Source organism: Leucoraja erinacea, chromosome 17 (genome assembly GCF_028641065.1).
Source record: "Leucoraja erinacea ecotype New England chromosome 17, Leri_hhj_1, whole genome shotgun sequence".
NCBI classification, from domain to species: Eukaryota; Metazoa; Chordata; class Chondrichthyes; order Rajiformes; family Rajidae; genus Leucoraja; species Leucoraja erinaceus.
The window spans coordinates 33,042,736-33,064,663 of NC_073393.1; the positions used below are offsets into that span (position 1 = coordinate 33,042,736).

Consider the following 21,928-nt stretch of genomic DNA (forward strand, 5'->3'; position numbering starts at 1 on the left):
AATACAGTTGGAGTCGTTAAAAGCATGGCAGAGTACAACTAACTATAGACAGGTTATTGCTGCTGAAGAGAATATACACAGTATCCAATGTTTAACTCCACAGCAGTCAATGAAAGTTATTGTCAGCTGGTGTTAATCCAATACCAGCCATTTTGAATCACTGCCGGCAATGGATTTTAAGTAATTAATTTTTACTTTGAATAGTTAGAGGCTCTTTTACTGTCACATCTCTGTGTTACAAATTTCCTGGACCCTTTATATTTCTTTGATGTTAAAATTATTTTTCAGTTAATTATCAAAAGCAGAGCTAGAGATTATGTTGCAAAACAGCACTCTAATAAATGTGTCTTTTAAATGTCCTTAAAAAAGAACATGTCATACATCCAAACTTAGTTTAGTTTGGAGATACAGTGTGGAAACAGACCCTTTGGCCCACTGAGTTTGCACTGACCAGCGATCATCCACACACTAGTTCTAGGTTATCTCAGCATTTGCATCCTACGCGCTAGGGGCAATTTACAGAAACAAATTACTTAAAAGCCTGCACGTCTTTGGAATGTGGGGAGGAAACTGGAGCACCCAGAGAAAACTCAGCTAGTCACAGGAAGAACCTGTAACAGCCCGAGGCATACCTGGTTTGGGGGCACTATGTACAGCCAACATGTGGACTGGATTTCGGACTGTTTTATTTTCCTTTGTAAACAGCACCAACATATGGCAACTGTGCATTTGTGGTTGTGCAAGAGGATTTCACTGTGCTGTGCATACATGACAGTAAAGAACCATTGAAACTCCACACAAACAACACCTGTAGTCCGGATCAAACCCAGGTTTTTGGTGCTGTAAGGCAACAACTCTACCTCTGCATCACCCTGCTGCCCTAAATGGGGTTGATTGCCATTGAAGGACAATTTGTTGAATTGAAAGGCAGCGAACATGTCTCTGGACCCTGGAAAAGGCAGCAGAAGTGGCAGAGTTCTTACTTCCAAAGCTTTCCCAGTAACTCCATGGGAAGTCAGCCTGTGTGGAAGCAGGCAGACATCATTGAGTGTGGCGCACTTCCACAATTCATCTAAACTGTGCCATTCATTCGCTCTTGTCACATTTGTGAAGGATAAATCGAGTCTACCCTATCTACGTCTTAGAAATCCTATTATATCAAGAGCCTGCACCTGGAGGCCAGAGGGGAAAGGGAAAAGGAAAGAACATTGGAAATGCACTGAAAATTGCAGATGTGATCTCTGTATAAATTTTATTCTGAATAATTCTTGGTTGGGGAGATTATTTCTGCTCTTCCTGTAATTGAAATCACATCATGGGAGCACGAGATGTGATTTTCAATCATAAAAGATGATTCATTCTTCTCAACCTTCAGTCATGCTACATGATTTAAGCATTGAAAATTATTATAAATCCCCTGCTGCCTCGGATAAATGGTTCGGTGAGCAAGCCTTTTTTTTAATTAATGAAGGAATAAGAGAAAGTCTTAAATAGCAATTCTCATTCAACTATTACAACAAAACCGTACCCAGCTTGAATAACATTTATTCATAAGTTTTACTTATCTTAAAGAAATAAGATTTTAAGCATTTGGGTATTGTACTTCTGCAGTTTATTTTCTGAATCATTGCCCCAGTTGTTCTACAATTGTAAAGTAGCTGTTATTTTTTTGTCTAGCATCATCCTTGGATTCAATTTACTATAGGACAGTGTCGTTTTTCCTCAGTGAATAAGATGTTATGCTTGAAAACTTCAGGCTCAAAGATTAAAGTCTTTTGTTCCCCTTGTGAAGGGATAAAATTGGATTTACTAATTTAAAATTGTTGTTAAAAGCCAAATATTAACTGCAAGCCAGAGGACATAGAATAGGTCCAAATTACTTTACAAGTAGCTTTATTCCTCAAGCGATTATCATTTCAAATGTACCTTGGTTTAGTTTGTCTTACAATTGTGAGGTTAGTAGAGTTTTTGTACAGCAATAAGTGGCCTCCTCCATCAGCATTTTACTAAATGGGAATATATTTCACCAGCTCCTATTTGGGCAAACATTATTCTACAAACAGAAGAAATAGACAAGTTTGGTGTGGGTTTTTTTTTTTAAAAACTCTTACCAAAGTTTGGGTTTTGCTCAAAACAACAATGCTTTTCTTAATTCCCTTCAAACTGACTTGCTTGCTGTAGGAGGCGACAGAGTGGCCAGTCTGAATAATGAGAGGAGATAGTTGGGCTGAAGGGCTTGATTATGTGCTGTATAATAGTCTTCAAGAAATATCCTTTATAATAATTTATTGAAGACTGTACCTTCTATAAATATAAGGCGACAGAAATATATTAATAAACTGTATTTGAGAATTTAGAAGCCCCATTACTCTCTATTTGTTACCAATTTTCTGGACCCTTTATATTTCTTTGAGATTAAGATGATTTCTTTCAGTAAATTATCAAAAGCAGAGCTAGAGATTATGCTGCAAAACAGCACACTACTAAACTTGTGTCTTTTAAGTGTCCTTAAAAAGAACATGTAATCTATTCAAACTTAGAATAGTTTAGAGATGCAGCATAGAAACAGGTCATTTGGCATACTGAGTCCGCACCGACCAGTGATCACCCATACACAAGTTCCACGTTGTCTCAGTAGTCACATCCTACACACTAGGGGCAATTCACAGAAGCCAATTGACCTACAAACCCGCACGCCTTTCGAATGTGGGAGGAAACGGAGCACCCGGAGAAAACCCACGCATTCATGGAGTGTACGTGCAAACTACGTACAGACAGCACCCGTGCTCAAAGTTGAACCCAAGGCGCGTATTTGAGAATGTTCCAAAAGCGTTAGTTTTTAACATAATTTACCCCCAATTTAGTTAGAGGACTTCATTTCCAATCACTATCAAATGTATGTGGTGGGAAAATTTCCATTTTCAGTTAACCAATATGGGGTTTCAATATTTGCAATGCTGAGTCTCTAAGACATAAAACGTGGATCCCATATGGATTGACAATGCACTAAATTAGTTAACGCCAATTAAACCTCCGTCTCACAGGATTCATGAATGTAAGTCAGTACATCTTAAAAAGTCATCCCCTTTCAGGAGCACGACACCACATGGTACCATCAGGGCTTTTCTACTCCATCTTTGGAATTAATTTCAGGGGCAGAAACTAAATGCTGCTGCTCCACGCAACACTTTTAGCAGCATCAACCAGAAATTAATTTCTAAGCACACAAGCTTAAAGTAAATATTTTGTCATCATCAACAATTAAGGATAGGATTAATGCAAAATAAAGTGCTCAACAAAAGTAATTGCAATACAATTTAAGCTGTCCTTAAGCTGTTCACGTGCTGTTATAATTACTTCAACAGTTTGTGTGGTGTAGCGTTACGGAGCTTCAGATAAAACATTCCAGGGGGAGAAGGGGTGCATGAGGGATTTACAGGGAAAGAGGTAAAGCCTCTCTCTGACGATCAAAATGAAATGGCAAACATTACCAGTGTTTTCTTGTCAATATATGTGGCAACGTTCGGGAAGCCAGCATCGTGGGTTAATATGATGTTAATATGATGTTAATACGATGAGTGTTTGACGCCACTGGGACTATACTCGCTGGGGTTTAGACGGACAAGGGGGAATCCCATTGAAGCTCACCAAATAGTGAAAGGCCCGAATGTGCAGAGGATATTTCCACCAATGGGAGAGTCTAGAACCAGAGGTCTTAACCACAGAATTAAAGGATGGCCCTTTAGAAAGGAGATGGAGGAATTTGTTTAGTCAGAGGGTGGTGAATCTGTGGATTGGATTCTTGATTAGTACGGGTGTCAGGGGTTATGGGGAGAAGGCAGCAGAATGGGATTAAGAGGGATAGATAGATCCGCCATGAGTGAATGGCAGAATAGACTTGATGGGTCAAATGGCCTAATTCTGCTCCAATCACTTCTGCTCCAATGAACATATGAGCATACATAGAAGAGAAGCAACGATTGCTGGTGGTTTTGGTTTATTATTGTCACAAATACTGAGATACAGTCAAAGGTAGACAAAAAATGCTGGTGTCTCAGCGGGACAGGCAACATCTCTGGAAAGAAGGAATGGGTGACGCTTCTTCAGACTGAACTGGCATCTGCAGTTCTTTCCTTTACATTCTGTCCACTCCACTGCAAAATCACAGAGATGTTGCCTGTCCCACTGAATTACTCCAGCATTTTGTGTCCATCTTCAATTTAAACTGCCCTGTATCGCTGGGTTTTTTGGCCATCTTACTCATAGTCCTCCTCCGCTGAGCCAGCCCTGAGGATTTTTCCCATCGATGAAAAATAAAAAAATTATGAGTGTTTAATAAAACCTTGAGATGGGTCCTCTCGCCTGTCAGTCACCGCGATGAAGGTAACATCCCTTTCGGGGGGGAGGGAGGTGCAGGACTATAAAATCCCGGATGCCTGGACGCAAATCAGTCACCATGCAAGATCGTGAGGGAGAAACCACAACTGTTATTCTAAGCTGTGAATCAACTGAACTGTGAGTCTGCAATGTACCTGCAATAAATGATTTGTTAGCCCTTAATGAGTTGTTTGGTCTACTGCCCTGCCTGTGCTTGAAAGTGCAATGCTTAATTGGAAATGAAATGAAATGAAATAACAATGCCATGAGTTGTTTGACCTGCTGCCCTGCTTGTGCCTGAAACTGCAATGCTTTATTAGGTCCGACTGTGTTTGGAAGGAATAAATGCTTTATTAGGTCCAACTGTGTTTAGTCCAAAAGTCCCGCTCATTTCGTGACTTCCGCTTAGTGGACAGGTCGCGCTGATTGCGTCATTTCTGATCAGTGTAGAGGTCGCACTGATTGCAGATGTGCCACTGACTGCGGACGCCCCACAATGGAGAGGCCGCACTCAGCCTTGAGTAGATTCAAGAGAGTTTGCTGTCATATATATGGTGTTTGTGAGAGTGTGAGTGAGTGAGTGAGTGAGTGAGTGAGTGAGTGAGTGAGTGAGTGAGTGAGTGAGTGAGTGAGTGTGTGTGTGCAGAACACTCCCCCCACCGGCCCCCGACAGACCCCGCCTGAAGCCGTCCCCCTCCCCGGCTGCAGAATCCAACAAGAGACACAACAAGAAAGAATGAACTGAATACATTTTATCTTTAACATATAAATTGTTGTTATATTATAAGTTATTCCCATTTTAAGCTTTAATAAATACCTTTTCCACTTGCCGTGCCTGTCAGCTGTGCCTGCATAGTAATTGCAACAAGTTTCGTTCCGATCGGTGACATATTGTAAAAGATATTGAGGTTTAAAAATCTTTAAAAACGCGCATGCGCAGATTTCTTCAGTCAGCGCCAGGCATATTGGTCATTTCTCCTGTCAGTCAATGCCACGGCCGGGTTGGTGACGCCCCTTCCTGCCCCACCAGCGGCGGCCTGTCCCACCTCACTCACAATCTCCTCTCTCCCCTCCTCACGGTAACATTGTCGATCGTCTCCCCCACCACTGGCATCGGCCACGGGGGTGGGGGGAGGGGATGGGGGTATGTTCTCTGGAGGCCCAGGTCCCGTCTCTCTCTCTCTCATCACTCACCCTTCTCCCCCGCCCACCCTCTGCCACAATGAAGGTCCCGTCTGCCCGTCCATCCGGGTCCGTCTCCTCCGCCACCACCATTGAGGTGACTCACGCTCACGGCCTCGGAGGAGATCTTCTCCACCAGCTCATCGAAACTCGCAGTGCTCATGGTGACGAATCCAACTACATTCACCCCACCGCGGCCCAGCCCGGCGGCGGCAGCGAACAGGCTGGTGGGCGGGTGGGCAGGGCGGGGATGGGCCGAGTGGCAGCAGCGTGTGGGTGGGCACGGCGGAGACGGGCCGAGCCGCAGCAGGCGGTCGGACAGGCCGAGCTGCGGCTGAGCCAGAGTAGCCAGAGGGAGGGAGGGAGAATCGGGTTGCAGGGTGGCCGAGCAGTTTGCACAGAGTTTGAGACACATGCTGCTTTTTATGGATGGAGGGAGAGAGGGAGTGACTGAGGGTAGGGGAAAGCAGAGGGAGGGAGAGGTGAGCGAGGGATTGGGGAGGGGAGGAGGAGAGGGGAAAGAATAGGGAGGGTGAAGAGGAGGGGAATGAGTGCTGGGGATGAGGGGAAATGAGCCGTGCCTGCACAGTTGGGGGCTATGGGTGAGTGGTGGAATATTGCTTTGGGGAACGGGTTGCGTTGGGGGAACAGCTCTCCCATGTGACAGGGACCCAGGGGGTCCCACTTAGTCGGGTTTATTACATTTCTCGCAGCTATAAAAATTATCACAAAAAATAAGCGTTTTCAGTAAGTATACCCAGAGCACCTACTTGTAGTAACTTGATTTTACATTGTATATTTTTCAAAAAATATTTTACAAAAGCTATTTATTTATTACTGCACTGTGGTTGCTTAATGTTCAAAAGTTACTAAAAAGATCCCCATTCTTGGCTTTAAATAAAATCTTGCCAGGAAATTATACCTCAGAATATAATAACACCACATCAGGGAATGCTCTACACTTGTAATTGGGTTAAAGGAAAGTTTAACTATCAAATCAATTTGGAAAACTATCTCAACAAACCCAAATATTTAGGGAATGGAGGGATATGGATCATGTAAAGCTGAACAAATTAGTTTGCTTTGACATCTTGTTTGACACGGTCTGAGCCAGAGAGACTGTTCCTTGCTGTAATGTTTTATTGTTTCATAGTCACACAGCATATAAACGGGCTCTTCGGCACAACTTAACTATACCGACCAAGATGCCCTATCTAAGCTTGTCCCAATTTGACCAGATGTGCTATCCATGGCATGGAACTACCTCCTCTGGCAGCTCATTCCTTATGCCCATCATTCTTTGAATGAAAAAGTTGCCCTTCAGAATCATACTAAATCTTGCTCCTCTCCCCTTAAACCTATCTCCTCCGGCTCTTGATTCCCCTTCTCACCCTATCTATTTACCCTCATGATTTTATATCTATCTATCTATATTACTACAAGTCTGTTCTTGACCGGTTTTAGCCATCTGTGCTGCGATTTCCGAGAGAACGCCGCCACCTACGGCTGTCATTTTTGGCCACCTTGCTCAGAGCCCCCCTATGCCGCATGTGTGCCAAGGATTTTTCCCGTCGATTAAAAATGACAGAGATACTAATGTTTTTACAAAATTCCCCATTCTCTCTGCTGCCCCCCGCTGGCGGCAGGGGGGAGGGAATATAAAACCAGGAAGTGGTGTGCCACACAGTCTCTTCAAGATGGAGGAAGGCAGAGGGTCACGTTTCACTGAGCTGTGAATAACACTGAACACATGTCTACTCAAATGTAAGTGCCCTTAGTGGTTTTAAAATGCTTGCAGAATGTGTCTATTGGTTCTAAAGCTTGCCAAAAGTGTCTCTATTGGTTCTAAAGCTTGCAAAAATGTCTATTGGTTCTAAAGCTTGCAAAAAATGTCTATTGGTTCTAAAGCTTACAAAAAATGTCTATTGGTTCTAAAGCTTGCAAAAAGTGTCTCTATTGGTTCTAAAGCTTGCAAAAAATGTCCATTGGTTCTAAAGCTTGCAAAAAAAATGTCTATTGGTTTTAAAGCTTGCAAAAAAATGTCTATTGGTTCTAAAGCTTATTAAAAAAAATGTCTATTGGTTCTAAAATGGTTCATACTAGTGCTCCAGAAAGCGCCCCCCCTCCCTTGGTTGGCTTGGCTTGGGTGTGTTTTGAAATTGAAAGGCCCCACTTACTGCAAATGGTGGCATGAAGTTGAAAGGCACTACTTACTGCAAATGGTGGATTGGTTGCTTTGGCTTGAAGTTGAAGGGCACTACTTACTGCAAATGTAGTGGCATTAAGTTGAAAGGCACTGCAAATGGTGGCATGAAGTTGAAAGGCATTACTTACTGCAAGTGGTGGCTTGGGAGCTTTGGGTTGAAGTTGAAAGGCACTATTACTGCAAATGGTGGCTTGGTTGTAAAACCCGGAAATGTGGGTGTGGCTCAGTCTCTGCAAGATGGAGGAGGGAGAGGTCATGACTCGCTGTCTTTAGTGGCTTTGCACTCTACTTCAAATGGTATGAAACGGCACTTGAATTTGGTGGCCTTGCACCCTGCTAGAAGTGGTAAGAAACTGCATTTGAATTTGGTGGCCTTACACCCTGCTTGAAATAGAATTTCAAGGATTAGCCATGAGTCAACTACCAGCCCACCAGCCATGAGTGAGTGAGTTGCCAGCATTGAGTATTGGCCCTGTCTCACAGTGCGAGTCCACCCACGAGTGATCCCGAGTGAAAGGAAAAAATCACACTCGTGGTTGTCTACGAGCTTCCAAGTTTATGTTCACGAATTTAAACGAGTTCCCACGTGTATGTCTAAGTTTGCCGTTTACTTCTAATTTCTGCAATGTACCAAATTCCTCTCCCGAGTTACCAAGTTCCTCTCCCGAGTTACGCTTGAGCCAACCGTGACTGAAGGCCTGTTTTAAGTATCAAATAGAGGAGCTGGACAGCATCTCATACAGTAAGTATATTCTGATTCAGTATTGAAAGTTATTCAATTTCAGAACTTAAAAAAAAAAAACTAGGCAGGATCTCGGCCCCGCACTCACTGCCATTGTGCAGCAAGGAGGCGGTGGCAGCAAAGCAACAGTGTTAAAGAAGACAGCTCCATCCTGCGGCTTTGAGTTAAAGATAGAATTCAGCACGGCCGCATTTATTGATATGACCTACAAAGGGGAAATGTGGACCGTCCAGTGCCAGAGCGTTTCTCTCTGCTTCATATACGTTGGAATTCCCTCAGTATGGTCATTCAGCAGGACAGGCAGCATCTTTGGAGAGAAGGAATGGGTGACGGGATGACATTTCCAAAACTCTGCCTGCTGAGTTAAAGTGCCCACGGTAAACTCACGGGCTACTACGTTCTTACAACGAGTTTAAATGTTTCAAATTTTAACTTCAAGAGTAAATTTGACTCGTGGAAACCTTTAATCATGTTTAAAGTTTTTCAAGAGTAAACAAGTTTCCCGGGTACCTGCCGTTAGCGCCACGAGTCGCTAAGTTTGCGTCCACGAGTTCCGACGTTCCCGCTACATTAATTGTACGTGATTACCACGAGTTTAATTTGTTTTAAACTCGGGGTCACTCGTGGGTCGACTCGCACCGTGAGACAGGAGTTTATAGCAGGGTGACCAAAATTGAGCACAGTGCTCCAGGTGAGACCTCACCAACATCTTGTACAATGGAAGCACAACGTCCCAACTTCTATAGTCAATAGGTTACACAAAAAAGCTGGAGAAACTCAGCGGGTGCAGCAGCATCTATGGAGCGAAGGAAATAGGCAACGTTTCGGGCCGAAACCCTTCTTCAGATTCTTCAGAACCATTCTCCTCTTCTATAGTCAATACCCTGACTGATGAAGGCCAATATACCAAAAGCTTTCTTGACCCCCCCATCAACCTGTGACATCACATTCAGGGAACTATGTACCTACACTACTAGATCCCTCTGCTCAACAGCACTTCCAAGAGCTTCAACCATGCACTGTGTAGGTGCTGCCCTTATTCAACTTCACAAAATGCAACACCTCACACTTTTCTGCATTAAACAAAATTAACCATTCCTCAGCACATATGCCCAGCTGACCAATGCTCTGCAGTAATATTTCACAACTATCTTCACTATCTATGACACCAGCCCCTGTAGTATCATCTGCACTGTTAAGCCCCTGTCCCTCTTAGGAGACCTAAACAGAAACCTCTGGTGACCTTGCCCGCCACCCAAAAAAAAAATCAAGGTCGAGGTGACCTGCAACCTCCAACCACCTCCCACGCATATGTTGAAAACCTTCCTCGACTATGAAGGAAACTGACCGATTGGACCTGCGACACAAAAATTATCGATTTTTAAAACGGCAACCTATTTTTAGTCGAGGCCGGTTTTAATCATGATGAAAAAATAGCAGCAACCTAGATGAAGCCCCGACCATGCAGAAACCACTTTTGACCATTAGGGAGAATGACCAAAACCTCCAGTGACCTCATGGAAACCTTGGGTGGTGGGCATAGGTTGCTGTTTAGGTCTCCTAAGTGGGACAGGGGCTTAACTATTCATGCCATGCACATTCGCATCCAAATCATTCTATGTGCTCATACAAGATGTCACTTTACCCAAAGCAGCGAATCCACACCTGTTTTTGGCCATCTCTGTTAATGATGGGTATTTGGATTAAGCAGAGGCACATAACGAGACAGAGATCAGATCCCATCAGAATGTCCACATTCGAGAGACAGACAGATTTCACCCATGGCTCATATTGTACTCGGCATAAACTCATCCAAAATCAGCAAACCGAAGCCTGGTAGATGTCACCAGAAATAGCTCAGAGTTGTTACATGGAATGTAACCATTTGGAAAAGTACCAAGTGAAGCAACACACTTCTCTTGGATCAGAAGAAATAGATTACATAATGCAAGTAGAAAAAATATAAAGGTCAGATTTGAGATATCCGTTCAACCATATTACCTGATGACCAACTAAATAAAAGGTAAAAGTCCTACCTTTCAAAATGAACTGGTCCTTTTTATAGTCTGAGGACTGTAAGACTCGATAGTTCTTCTGCTGGAATCCAGGTGTGCAGTCTGAACTAACTGTGAATGCTTGGTGCAGCACCTGAGAGGAGGAAGATTTGGAGAAAAAAAAAGTTTGAATTTGTAAAGTTAGTCACATAGGTCAGGAGATGTTTCAGTTCACAAAGTTGATTTCAAAGTTATCAAATATTCTCCAGACGAATCAAACTCAATAACATTTGTGAGCTTCCTTGATTTAAAAACATATATATTTTTAGAAGCTCTGTTTATTTAGCAATTCGGAGTTAAAAATAATCTTGCATGATGAAAATGCAGAACCTCTGCACTGGCATCTATATTGCTTCTTCCACACTGAATATCAAGAAGATTCACAGCAGCAGATATTTCAATAACAGTATTACAGATTCCTAAGTAGGAGCTCTGGTACATCATACTCGTCTCAACAATCATTACGCACAGATGGCATTTAATGGGAAAATTGCCAATTTCAGTCAAGTCTTCAGAATTCTGAAGCAAAGAGCTGTCAGTATTGGCTGAATGATGGGATTAATGGTTCTCGTGGAACTATTTGGGGTAATGAAATGTCAACCATGTACTTAACCAAAGCTAGGAACAGGGGATAGACCTTAAAATAACAGATAATGATACGAGTAAAAAGTCAGAGAATCTGGTAAATACAAATAGGGAGCCCGTGTTAGGTTGCACAACAATTAAACATTTCATTAACTCGTTTGAGGAGAACTAAAACCATTGAGGATTTACTTGAAATAATTGACTATATAAAAATAGCTAATGGAGTAATGATTTTTACATTTATGTCACGCAATCTTAACTCCAGTACTTAACACCGCTAATGTTTTGCAGGATAAAATATTGTCCTCAGCTGTAACGATAAATGGGAGGGCAAAGGTCTGTGGGTTATGAAACTCCAAACCATACTCAGAGCATCGACTTCTGTGAAATTGAATGTTAAGGTGTTAAATATTCTTGCAAATAGACTGTGAATTTAAATAATTTATGTCATGACTGGAAAGATATTTCATTATAAAAAGCTGTAGAACGCAATACTGAGTCCGGAAGGCTACAATGTTCCCAGACAAAAGATGAGGTGCTGCTGTTCTAGGCCTTATTGTAACAGTGAAGGGGTCTCCAGCCCAAGAGGTTAGAGTGGAAGTTCGATGGAGAATTAAAGTGGCAAGGTAACAGAAACTAAAAGCGAGTTAATTAAATCTTTAATTGTTGTACAGCCATACATGTTTGGTTTCTCCACTATGAAGGAGGAGTCCGAGAGTAATATTGTGTGGAAACAGGTCCTGCAGCCATACTGTATCGACATCGGTGAGGCCAAGCGTAGGCTTGCCGATCGTTTCGCCGAACACCTCCGCTCGGTCCACATTAACCAATCTGATCTCCCGGTGGCTCAGCACTTTAACTCCCCCTCCCATTCCGAATCCAACCCTTCTGTCCTGGGCCTCCTCCATGGCCAGAGTGAGCACCACCGGAAATTGGAGGAGCAGCAACTCGTATTCCGCTTGGGCAGTTTGCACCATAGCGGTATGAACATTGACCCCCCCCCCCCCCCCCCTCCCCCCCCCCCCTTCCCTCAGGCCCTTGAGTCCAGGCAAGATCCTCATAAATATTCTTTGCACCCTTTCTACCTTGACAACATCTTTCCTAAAACATGGTGACAAAAATTGTACACAATATTCTAAATGTGGCCTCACCAATGTCCCATACAACTGTAACATGATCTCCTAAATTCTACACTTAATACTGACTAATGAAGTCCAATGCCTTTTTGACCACCCTATCTACCTGTGATACCACATTGTTTGTACCAACTATTTCACCCAGAAAGACTGTTTGGATTCTTGGATAATGGAAGGGAAAAGATGAAAGGACAAGTACTTCATTGCCTGCAGTTGAGTCAAGCATCAAAAGAGTAAAGAGGAAGGGTATGCACTGCTTACTTACAATTAACTTCTTACTTACTGCACTTTCACTGACTCATTAACAGATCAACATAAAAAATAAACATACAATAATTAATAACCCAATATATTACCAGTAGTGTTAGATAACTGGGCCAGAATAGTGCAAACCAAATTACAAAGTGCAACCTAAACAAAGTCCATAGTCGATCATTGCTGAGATAAGGTTGTGGTCAGGGTTGTGCAGTGTGGTTTAAGAGCTTGATGATTGATAGGCAGAGGCTGTTCTTGAACCTGGAGGTAATATTTCTCAGGCTCCTGTACCTTGTTCCTGATAGACTATGAATTTAAAGATAATTTATGCAATGACTAGAAAAATATTTCATTTTAACAACACCTATCCAAGTGAAATATTTAACCAAATGCATCCAACATTTATATCACACAAATACATCATTTAGAAATGGTGACAGATATATTGCTATGAGCTTTTGCACTCCTTACCTTAAGTAGTGAAAAAAAATCAAACAAGGATACAGTAAACCTATAAATGACCGGCTATTGAAATGGCTGCTGGAAATATCTAAGGAGAATAAGGTCAAACCCCCTGCGTTGTTTACATGGACAAATGCCAACACTTACTTCACAATTACTCCTGTCGTGAAGTACCCTAAATGTTGCCAAAGTTAGGCCGATCATCACAATGTGTGGGTCACAACAGTGTCTGTAATGTGTATGGGTTTGGCTTATCGCACAAGTAGAATTTAATTTCATAATTAACAATGGCTCTCGGGTTCTTAGTCAACGCCAATATTGGTTATTGTAACGTAGTGAAACAAAGCAAGTTATTCATCCTGAATGAAAAGATCCATGCAGGGAAAATATATCCCTGCAGGGGTAACATGCAGGGATAATATGACAGAATATTTGGTTTTTGGATATCATAATGCATATCATCCGAGACACAAACAGTACCAGATCCCCACTGCACCAACTGAACAGGACCTTACGTTAGCCATGGAGTTGATTCAAGTTATAGAATAGAAACATGGAAAATAGGTGCAAGCCCTTCGAGCCATTCTGATCCAGAATCAGTACCCTGTTCCTGCTTCCTCCCCATATAACCTAAGCCCTAAGAGTTATATCTAACTCTCTCTTGAATACATCCAGTGAATTGGCCTGGGGAATGGGAGGGTATTAATACCAACAATGGTAACCAAAACACTGAGGGAATATGAGAATACACATGCAAAAAACACATAGACAATTGAAAGACCAATTGCAAAAAAGCAAGAGAATAACAATGATAAATGTAGTCATTTAAAGGCAGAACAGAAGAAACTATAATAAGTAAAAACGTAATGGATGGAGCATTTTAAATTATAAATCCCACAGCCATGATAGAAGGAACAAGAAATATTCCAGAAATAGTGGAGAACCAAAGATCATGCAAAAGCGAGGAAATTAAAATATTTCATAGGAATTACGAGAAAGACAAAAACAATTCTTGGACACGAGGGCAGCACGGTGGCGCAGTGGTAGAGTTGCTGCCTTACAGCACCAGAGACCCGGGTTCAATCCTGACAACAGGTGCTTGCCTGTACGGAGTTCATACGTTCTCCCTGTGATCTATGCAGATTTTTTCCGGGATCTCTGGTTTCCTCCCACACCTCCAAAGACGTACAAGCTTGTGGGTTAATTGGCTTGATATAATTATAAATTGTCCCGAGCGGGGGTAGAATAGTGTTAATGTTCAGGGATCATTGGTCAGCACAGACTCGGTGGACCGAAGGGCCTGTTTCTGTGCTGTATCTCTAAAATAAACTAAAAGTAAAATGATAGCCTGCTTCAGAGTATGAAACGAGGTGGCTGGTGATTGCAGCACTCATTTTGGAAGAGTGGAGATTTCCTAACATGCCCTGAATTTGGAACAGGCTCAACAATTTTAAAGGTAGAAACTTCAATACCACAATCCAATAAGAAGGAAAAGAAAAGAGAAAGAGAGGAAGATTGGGAAGGTCAAGGAAAAAAAAAATTAGAGGAAATAGTCAAGGTAGTCTGTACTTAGAAAATTGTAAAAAAATACAGTCAAAATGGTCTGATGAAAAGAAAATGATTTCACAATTTTTTTAATGTGCAACTATCAGTTTAGATACGAAGTAACTAATGGAGTAGTACATCTCAAATTTCAAAAGGCATTTGATAAGGCCCCATACAAAAGACTTGCAAAAATAAAGCTCACAGCATGCAGTGTAATAAGGACAGCAGATTAATTTAAGAGTGTAAATGTTGGATGCTTCCGTTTGGCAAACTGTTGGTAGAGAAAACCACAGTCCCTCAAATATTTACAGTCAGTATTAATGACCATGTGAACTAGGCGGAAACTTAATTCATGAGAACATAGAACGGCACATCACAGAAACAGGCCCTTTGGTTCACAATTCAGCTTCCAATTTAGGCACAGTTTTTCAGCGAGTGAAAGTTCTCCAGGCACAAAGGCTCTGTACATCTGTTGTGTTTTGGGACAACGAAGTCGGTGTTTTAAAAGGTATTTAATAAGACAACCAGATTGCTGCGTCGGGAGTCACATATTGGCCTGTAGGGATTCCCATCCCTACAGGACATCAGAGATCCAAGTGGAGTTTTGCAAGTCCGGTAATTTTATTCACCATTACTATTAACAACATTTTAATTTCAATTTACGTAATTAAATAAATTTAAATTTCCCAGCTGTCACAGAGGGATTTGAACTCATGTTTTCCAGAGAATTAGCCCAGGCCTCTGATTGATGGTACAGCATCAATAGCCCATTCATGTTCAGATACTTCTACAACCATCACAAATTGCCTTAATTTGACAGTTCCTAACTAACACCTTCTCTGTATCATTGATCAGCTCTGCAGTATAAAACTGCAGGACCCTTCATGTTCAGTTCCTGACATTTATTTATTGGTAAAGCCTTGCTGGCAGAGATTGCAGTTGTTACTTTAGAATTCATTATATTTTATTCATTAATATTCACGAAAAAGAATCAAAGCCAAAATAAACCTTTCATCAAGGTCATAAATCACAAAAGGATTCCCGTTTACAATACCGCTACATAATTATACTTTCTGGCCCAATTAAAGGGTAGATATTCTAAAAAGAATGCGACAAGCAGTTTCACGTGTGTGTATGCTGTATGTGACCCAGTGATTTTGTATGGAGGGAGGGAAGGAGGGCGAGAGAGGGGGAGCGAGGGGGAGGGAGAGCGCGAGGGGGAGAGAGAGCGCGAGGGGGGGGCGAGAGCGCGAGAGAGCGAGGGGAGAGAGAGAGAGAGAGAGGGGGGAGAGAAGAGGAGAGAGAGAGGGGGAGAGAGAGAGAGGGGGGGAGAGAGAGAGCGCGAGGGGGAGAGAGAGAGCGAGGGGGAGAGGGAGCGAGGGGGAGAGGGGAGCGAGGGGGAGAGAGAGCCTCTATTGGTGTTATAACAACTTAAGGTCATAAGCAGACAAAAACACCATTCAATTATGGCTGACCTATCTCTGCCTCCTAACCACATTCTCCTGCCTTCTCCCCATAACCTCTGACACCCATACTAATCAAGAATCCATCTATCTCTGCCTTAAATATCTCTGCCTTAACCAACACCTTCTCTGTTTCATTGATCAGCACTGCAGTATAAAACTTCTTGTGCAGTTCTTGACATTTAGTTATTGGTAAAGCTTTGCTGACAGAGATTGCCGTTGATACTTTAGAATTCATCATATTTTTTATTCATTAATATTCAAGAAAAAGAATCAAAGCCAAAATAAACCTTTCATCAAGGCAACAAATCCCAAAGGAAAGCCCATTCTTTTTACAATAACGCTACATAATTTTACTTTCTGGCCCAATTAAGGGGTAGATATTCTAAAAAGAATGCGACAAGCAGTTTCATGTCTGCATATGCCCAGTGATTTTTATGTGACCCAGTGATTTTTTAAATATATAGAAGAGAGAGAGAGAGCGAGGGGGAGAGAGAGCGAGGGGGGGAGAGAGAGCGAGGGGGAAGAGAGAGAGGTGGAGAGAGAGAGAGGAGCGAGAGCTAGAGAGAGGGAGCGAGGGGAGGGAACGAGAGAGCGAGAGAGCGACCGAGAGAGAGAGAGAGCCGAGAGAGGGAGCCGAGGAGGGGGAGGGAGGGGGGGGCGAGGGGGAGAAAAAATGAGTGGGGGAAATGGGGGAAAGAGGTAGGGAGTGAGGAAGAAAGAATGTGTCACACATATGTACATATATCAATGCCAATGTTAGATACCACAAAGATCAGTAAAGGATCCCCAAGTATAATATCTATTGCATTGACTTGTATGAATGGTTTGGTTTGGGAACAGCTTTTCACAAGACCACAGGGAATAGCAGAGAGTTGTAGATGTTGCCCCATCCATCACACAGATCAGACTCTCCAACTCTGAACCCATCGACACTTCATGCTGCCTTGGAAAAGCAGCCAAAATGATCAATCATCTGTCCCAACCCGTCCCTTCCCACAGCCATTGGGCCAAAATACAGCATATGGAAAGCACACAGCACCAGACCAGGGTATCTTTGCCTCTGTTGGTGTTATAACAACTTAAGGCCATAAGTAATAGGAGCAGAATTAAGCCATATGGCCCATCAAGTCAGCTCCACCATTCAATCATGGCCGATCTATCCCTCCCTCCTAACCACATTCTCCTGCCTTCTCCCCATAACCTCTGACACCCATACTAATCAAGAATCTATCTCTGCCTTAGATATATCTGTGGCAAAGAATTCCACAGATTTCACCACCCTCTGACTAAAGAAATTCCTTCTCATCTCCTTCCTAAAGGAATGTCCTTTAATTCAAAGAGTAGGAGTAAACGGGTCCTTTTCACAATGGCAGGCAGTGACTAGTGGGGTACCGCAAGGCTCAGTGCTGGGACCCCAGCTATTTACAATATATATTAATGATCTGGATGAGGGAATTGAAGGCAATATCTCCAAGTTTGTGGATGACACTAAGCTGGAGGGCAGTGTTAGCTGTGAGGAGGATGCTAGGAGACTGCAAGGTGACTTGGATAGGCTGGGTGAGTGGGCAAATGTTTGGCAGATGCAGTATAATGTGGATAAATGTGAGGTTATCCATTTTGGTGGCAAAAAACTAAAGCAGACTATTATCTAAATGGTGGCCGATTGGGAAAGGGGGAGATGCAGCGAGACCTGGGTGTCATGGTACACCCAGTCATTGAAGGTAGGCATGCAGGTGCAGCAGGCAGTAAAGAAAGCGAATGGTATGTTAGCTTTCATTGCAAAAGGATTTGAGTATAGGAGCAGGGAGGTTCTACTGCAGTTGTACAGGGTCTTGGTGAGACCACACCTGGAGTATTGCGTACAGTTTTGGTCTCCAAATCTGAGGAAGGACATTATTGCCATAGACGGAGTGCAGAGACGGTTCACCAGACTGATTCCTGGGATGTCAGGACTGTCTTATGAAGAAAGACTGGATAGACTTGGTTTATACTCTCTAGAATTTAGGAGATTGAGAGGGGATCTTATAGAAACTTACAAAATTCTTAAGGGGTTGGACAGGCTAGATGCAGGAAGATTGTTCCCCGATGTTAGGGAAGTCCAGGACAAGGGGTCACAGCTTAAGGATAAGGGGGAAATCCTTTAAAACCGAGATGAGAAGAACTTTTTTCACACAGAGAGTGGTGAATCTCTGGAACTCTCTGCCACAGAGGGTAGTTGAGGCCAGTTCATTGGCTATATTTAAGAGGGAGTTAGATGTGGCCCTTGTGGCTAAGGGGATCGGGGGGTATGGAGAGAAGGCAGGTACGGGATACTGAGTTGGATGATCAGCCATGATCATATTGAATGGCGGTGCAGGCTCGAAGGGCCGAATGGCCTACTCCTGCACCTAGTTTCTATGTTTCTATGTTTCTAATTCAGATGCTATGATCTCTAATCCTAGACTCTCCCGCTAGTGGAAACACCCTCTCCACATCCACTTTATCTAAGCCTTTCACAATTCTGTACGTTTTAATGAGGTCCCCCCTCATTCTTCTAAACTCCAACAAGTACAGGTCCAGTGCCGTCAAACGCTCATAAAGTTAATCCACTCATTCCTGTGATCATTCTTACATACCTCCTCTGGACCCTCTCCAGAGCCAGCACATTCTTCCTCGAATATGGTGCCCAAACTTTTTTCCTTCTGTTATCAGGCTTTTTTTAATTGTCTTTCAAAAAGCTGAGGTACTATCTGATTCATTTCTACCTCATTGTAGACATTAGACTTTCTGGAAATATGGAACTGTAGATGCTGGTTTATATTGAGCATGGGCACAAAATGCTGAAGTAACTCAGCGGGACAGACAGCATCTCTGAAGAGAAGGAATGGGTGATGTTTCGGGTAGAGACCCTTCAGACTGTGAAAAACAGTTGTTTTCACACCTTACCCTTCCATATCTCCAGTCTCCGTCTCCCCTGACTCGGTCTGAAGGGCCTCAACCAGAAACCCCACCCATTCCTTCTCTCTAGATATGCTGCGTGTCCCACTGAGCTACTCCAGCATTTTGTGTCTACATTCTCTCTGGAAATGCTGTGCTACAATGTTGAGAACTATATTCGGCACTCTGATTTTTTTGCTTTGCTCTCTATGTATTGTGCCTTGATTATATGTATGTATAGTATTATCTGATTTCATTGGCTAGCCTGCAAAACAAAACTTTTCACTGTACCTCGGTACATGTGACAATAATAAGCCTAAACCCAAAAGTGTACCTTCGCCAAATTTGCTGATGATGCAAAGATGGATGGGTTAGCAAATTATGAAATTATGCTGCATTGCCTGCTAACTCTGATCTGTACTTCCTTCATCTACAATCTCTCTCCTTTTAGGTAATAGCTTGCCTTTAAATTCCTCTTACCAAAGTGCCTGACCTCTCATTTTCCCACTTTAAACTCAATTTGTCAAGCCTTCACCCATTCACTCAAGCTACCCATGGAGAATCCTTATGTCTTCATTGCAAATCATTGCCTATCTCTTTTCATTCATTTGGCAAAATGAGAAGTGATCATATTGAATTTTACAAAGGTTCTGAAGGGTATTTGATAGACAAATGCGGGAAGGTTGCTTTCCCCAAACGGAACCAGGGCATGGATTCAGAATAAATCATGATAGGCCGATTTGTCAATCCCTACTCCAGTTTCTTAGATTCTCATGTTGTTATGATTCCAGTTCAGCTGATGAAATAACTTCTTGGAACCTGCCTACGGCACTAGTGGAGCCATTACCTAATCAAACTAGAATCAGCTTCATGATTACTTAGACATAGTTCTGAAGAAGGGTCCCTATCTGAAATGCTGTCTTTAGAAATTTGGACTTTAGAGATACAGCACAGAAACAGGCCCTTCTGCCCACCGAGTCCGTGCTGACCTGCGATCACACTGTACACTAGTACTATCATACACTATACACTAGTATTATCATACCCTGAACACTAGGAATGATTTACAATTTTACCAAAGACAATTAACCTATAAACCACAGTAGACAAAGAATGCTGGGGAAAGCCCTCCCCCAACATCAGCCTGAAGAAGGGTCTCGACCTGAAACTTCGCCTACTCCTTTTCTCCATAGATGCTGCCTCAACCATTGAGTTTCTCCAGCATTTTTTTGTCTACTTTCGAATTTTCCAGCATCTGCTGTTTTTTCTTAAACCTCCAAACCACCATGTCTTTGCAGTGTGAGAGGAAACCAGAGCGCCTGGAGAAAACCCACGCGGTGACTGAGAGAAGGTATACACATACAAACTCCATACGGACAGCACCCATAGGCATTATCAAACCCCCATCTCTGGTGCTGTAAGGCAGCAATTCTACTGCTGCATCACTGTCTGTCCATGTTTTGTTCATGATTACTTACATAGGATCAGGAAAAATAAAAGGTTGGAATGCAGCTGACTCTTGACCTAGATGGTGCTTGTTGTTCTTTACATTGTTCAACTCAAGCAGCAGGCACATGGCAAAGGCAGGAAAAGGTCGGATGGATTTAAATCGTGTCGGATATTGGAAATGTGTGATCCGTTCTGAGACCCTTCTTGTTAATTGTCCTTGTCAATAATTCAGATGTGTTCACAGACCAATTTGTGAACTCCTACCAAACACAGGGAGGGTTGCAAACAAGAACTGTTGATCAGGTATAGTGGGATCCTCATAGATTACGAAGCTTGGTGAAAAAGTGACCATAAACTCAGAGTGGCTAAGTAAAAAGTGAGGAACCTATGGAAGAAGATGTTAACTGGATAAAGTGGCGATTAAAATGCAAGTGCAGGAAACACAAAAAGTTGTCAATGATGATGACTGCAAAACCATTGGATTGTCCTAACATCCATTTAGTTTAGTTTAGAGATAATAGACAATAGGTTCAGGAGTAGGCTATTTGGTCCTTCAAGCCAGCACTGCCATTCAATGTGATCATGGCTGATCATCCACAATCCGGCCTTTCCTGCCTTCTACAGTACCCCGTTCCTAGCTTCTCCCCATATCCCCTGACTCTGTTATCTTCAAGAGCCCTATCTAGCTCTCTCTTGAAAGTATCTAGATAATCTGTCTCCACCGCCCTCTGAGGCAGAGAATTCCACAGACTCACAACTGTGTGAAAAAAGCATTTCCTCGTCTCCGTTCTAAATGACTTACCCCTTATTCTTAAACTGTGGCCCCTGGTTCTGGACTCCCCCAACATCTGGAACATGTTTCCTGCCTCTAGCATGTCCAAACGTTAATAATCTTATATGTTTCAATAAGATGCCCTCTCATCCTTCTAAACTCCAGAGTGTACAAGCCCAACTGCTCCATTCTCTCATCATATGACAGTTCCGCCATCCCGGGAATTAACCTTGTGAACCTACAGCGTTGAAACAGGCCCTTAGGCCCCACCGAGTCCACAACAACCAGCAAACTCCACACATTAACACCACCCTTCCTACACACTAGTGACAATTTTATATTTATACATTTCTATAAAGCTAATTAACCTATTAACCTACAAACCTGTATGTCTTTGGAGAGTGGGAGGAAATTGAAGATCTCAAGGAAAACCCACGCAGGTCACGGGGAGAACGTGCAAACTCTGTACAGACAAGCACCCGTAGTCAGGGTCAAACCCGGGTCTCAGGCTCTGTAAGGCAGCAACTCTACCGCTACGCCACCGTGCCGCCCATTTCTTCACTATTGCCCTTCAGTGAGGATATCTGCCACCTTTTCCAACCTGGCCTCTATGGCATTCCAGATCTACCATCTTGCTTGACTCTTAAATGCTCTATGAAGTAGCTTAGCAAGCCACTCAATTGCTCCATAACCTCTATATTAAAGCAGTGAAAGAATAAAATTGGACCAGCTACTCAGCGTCAATCTAGGTACTGAACTTGGAAATAGCAAAGTTATTTCC

The 21,928-nt window shown here is 42.8% G+C and overlaps 1 protein-coding gene across 1 annotated transcript in view; it reads right to left on the reverse strand.

The window, feature by feature from the left end:
- cdh13 (cadherin 13, H-cadherin (heart)) overlaps positions 1–21,928 on the reverse strand; it is a 958,412-nt gene that overhangs the window by 792,682 nt on the left and 143,802 nt on the right. The window contains exon 2 of the mRNA XM_055648933.1: positions 10,544–10,655. Within this exon, the coding sequence (XP_055504908.1) occupies positions 10,544–10,655 (112 nt within the window). The remainder of the gene's footprint in view (positions 1–10,543; positions 10,656–21,928) is intronic.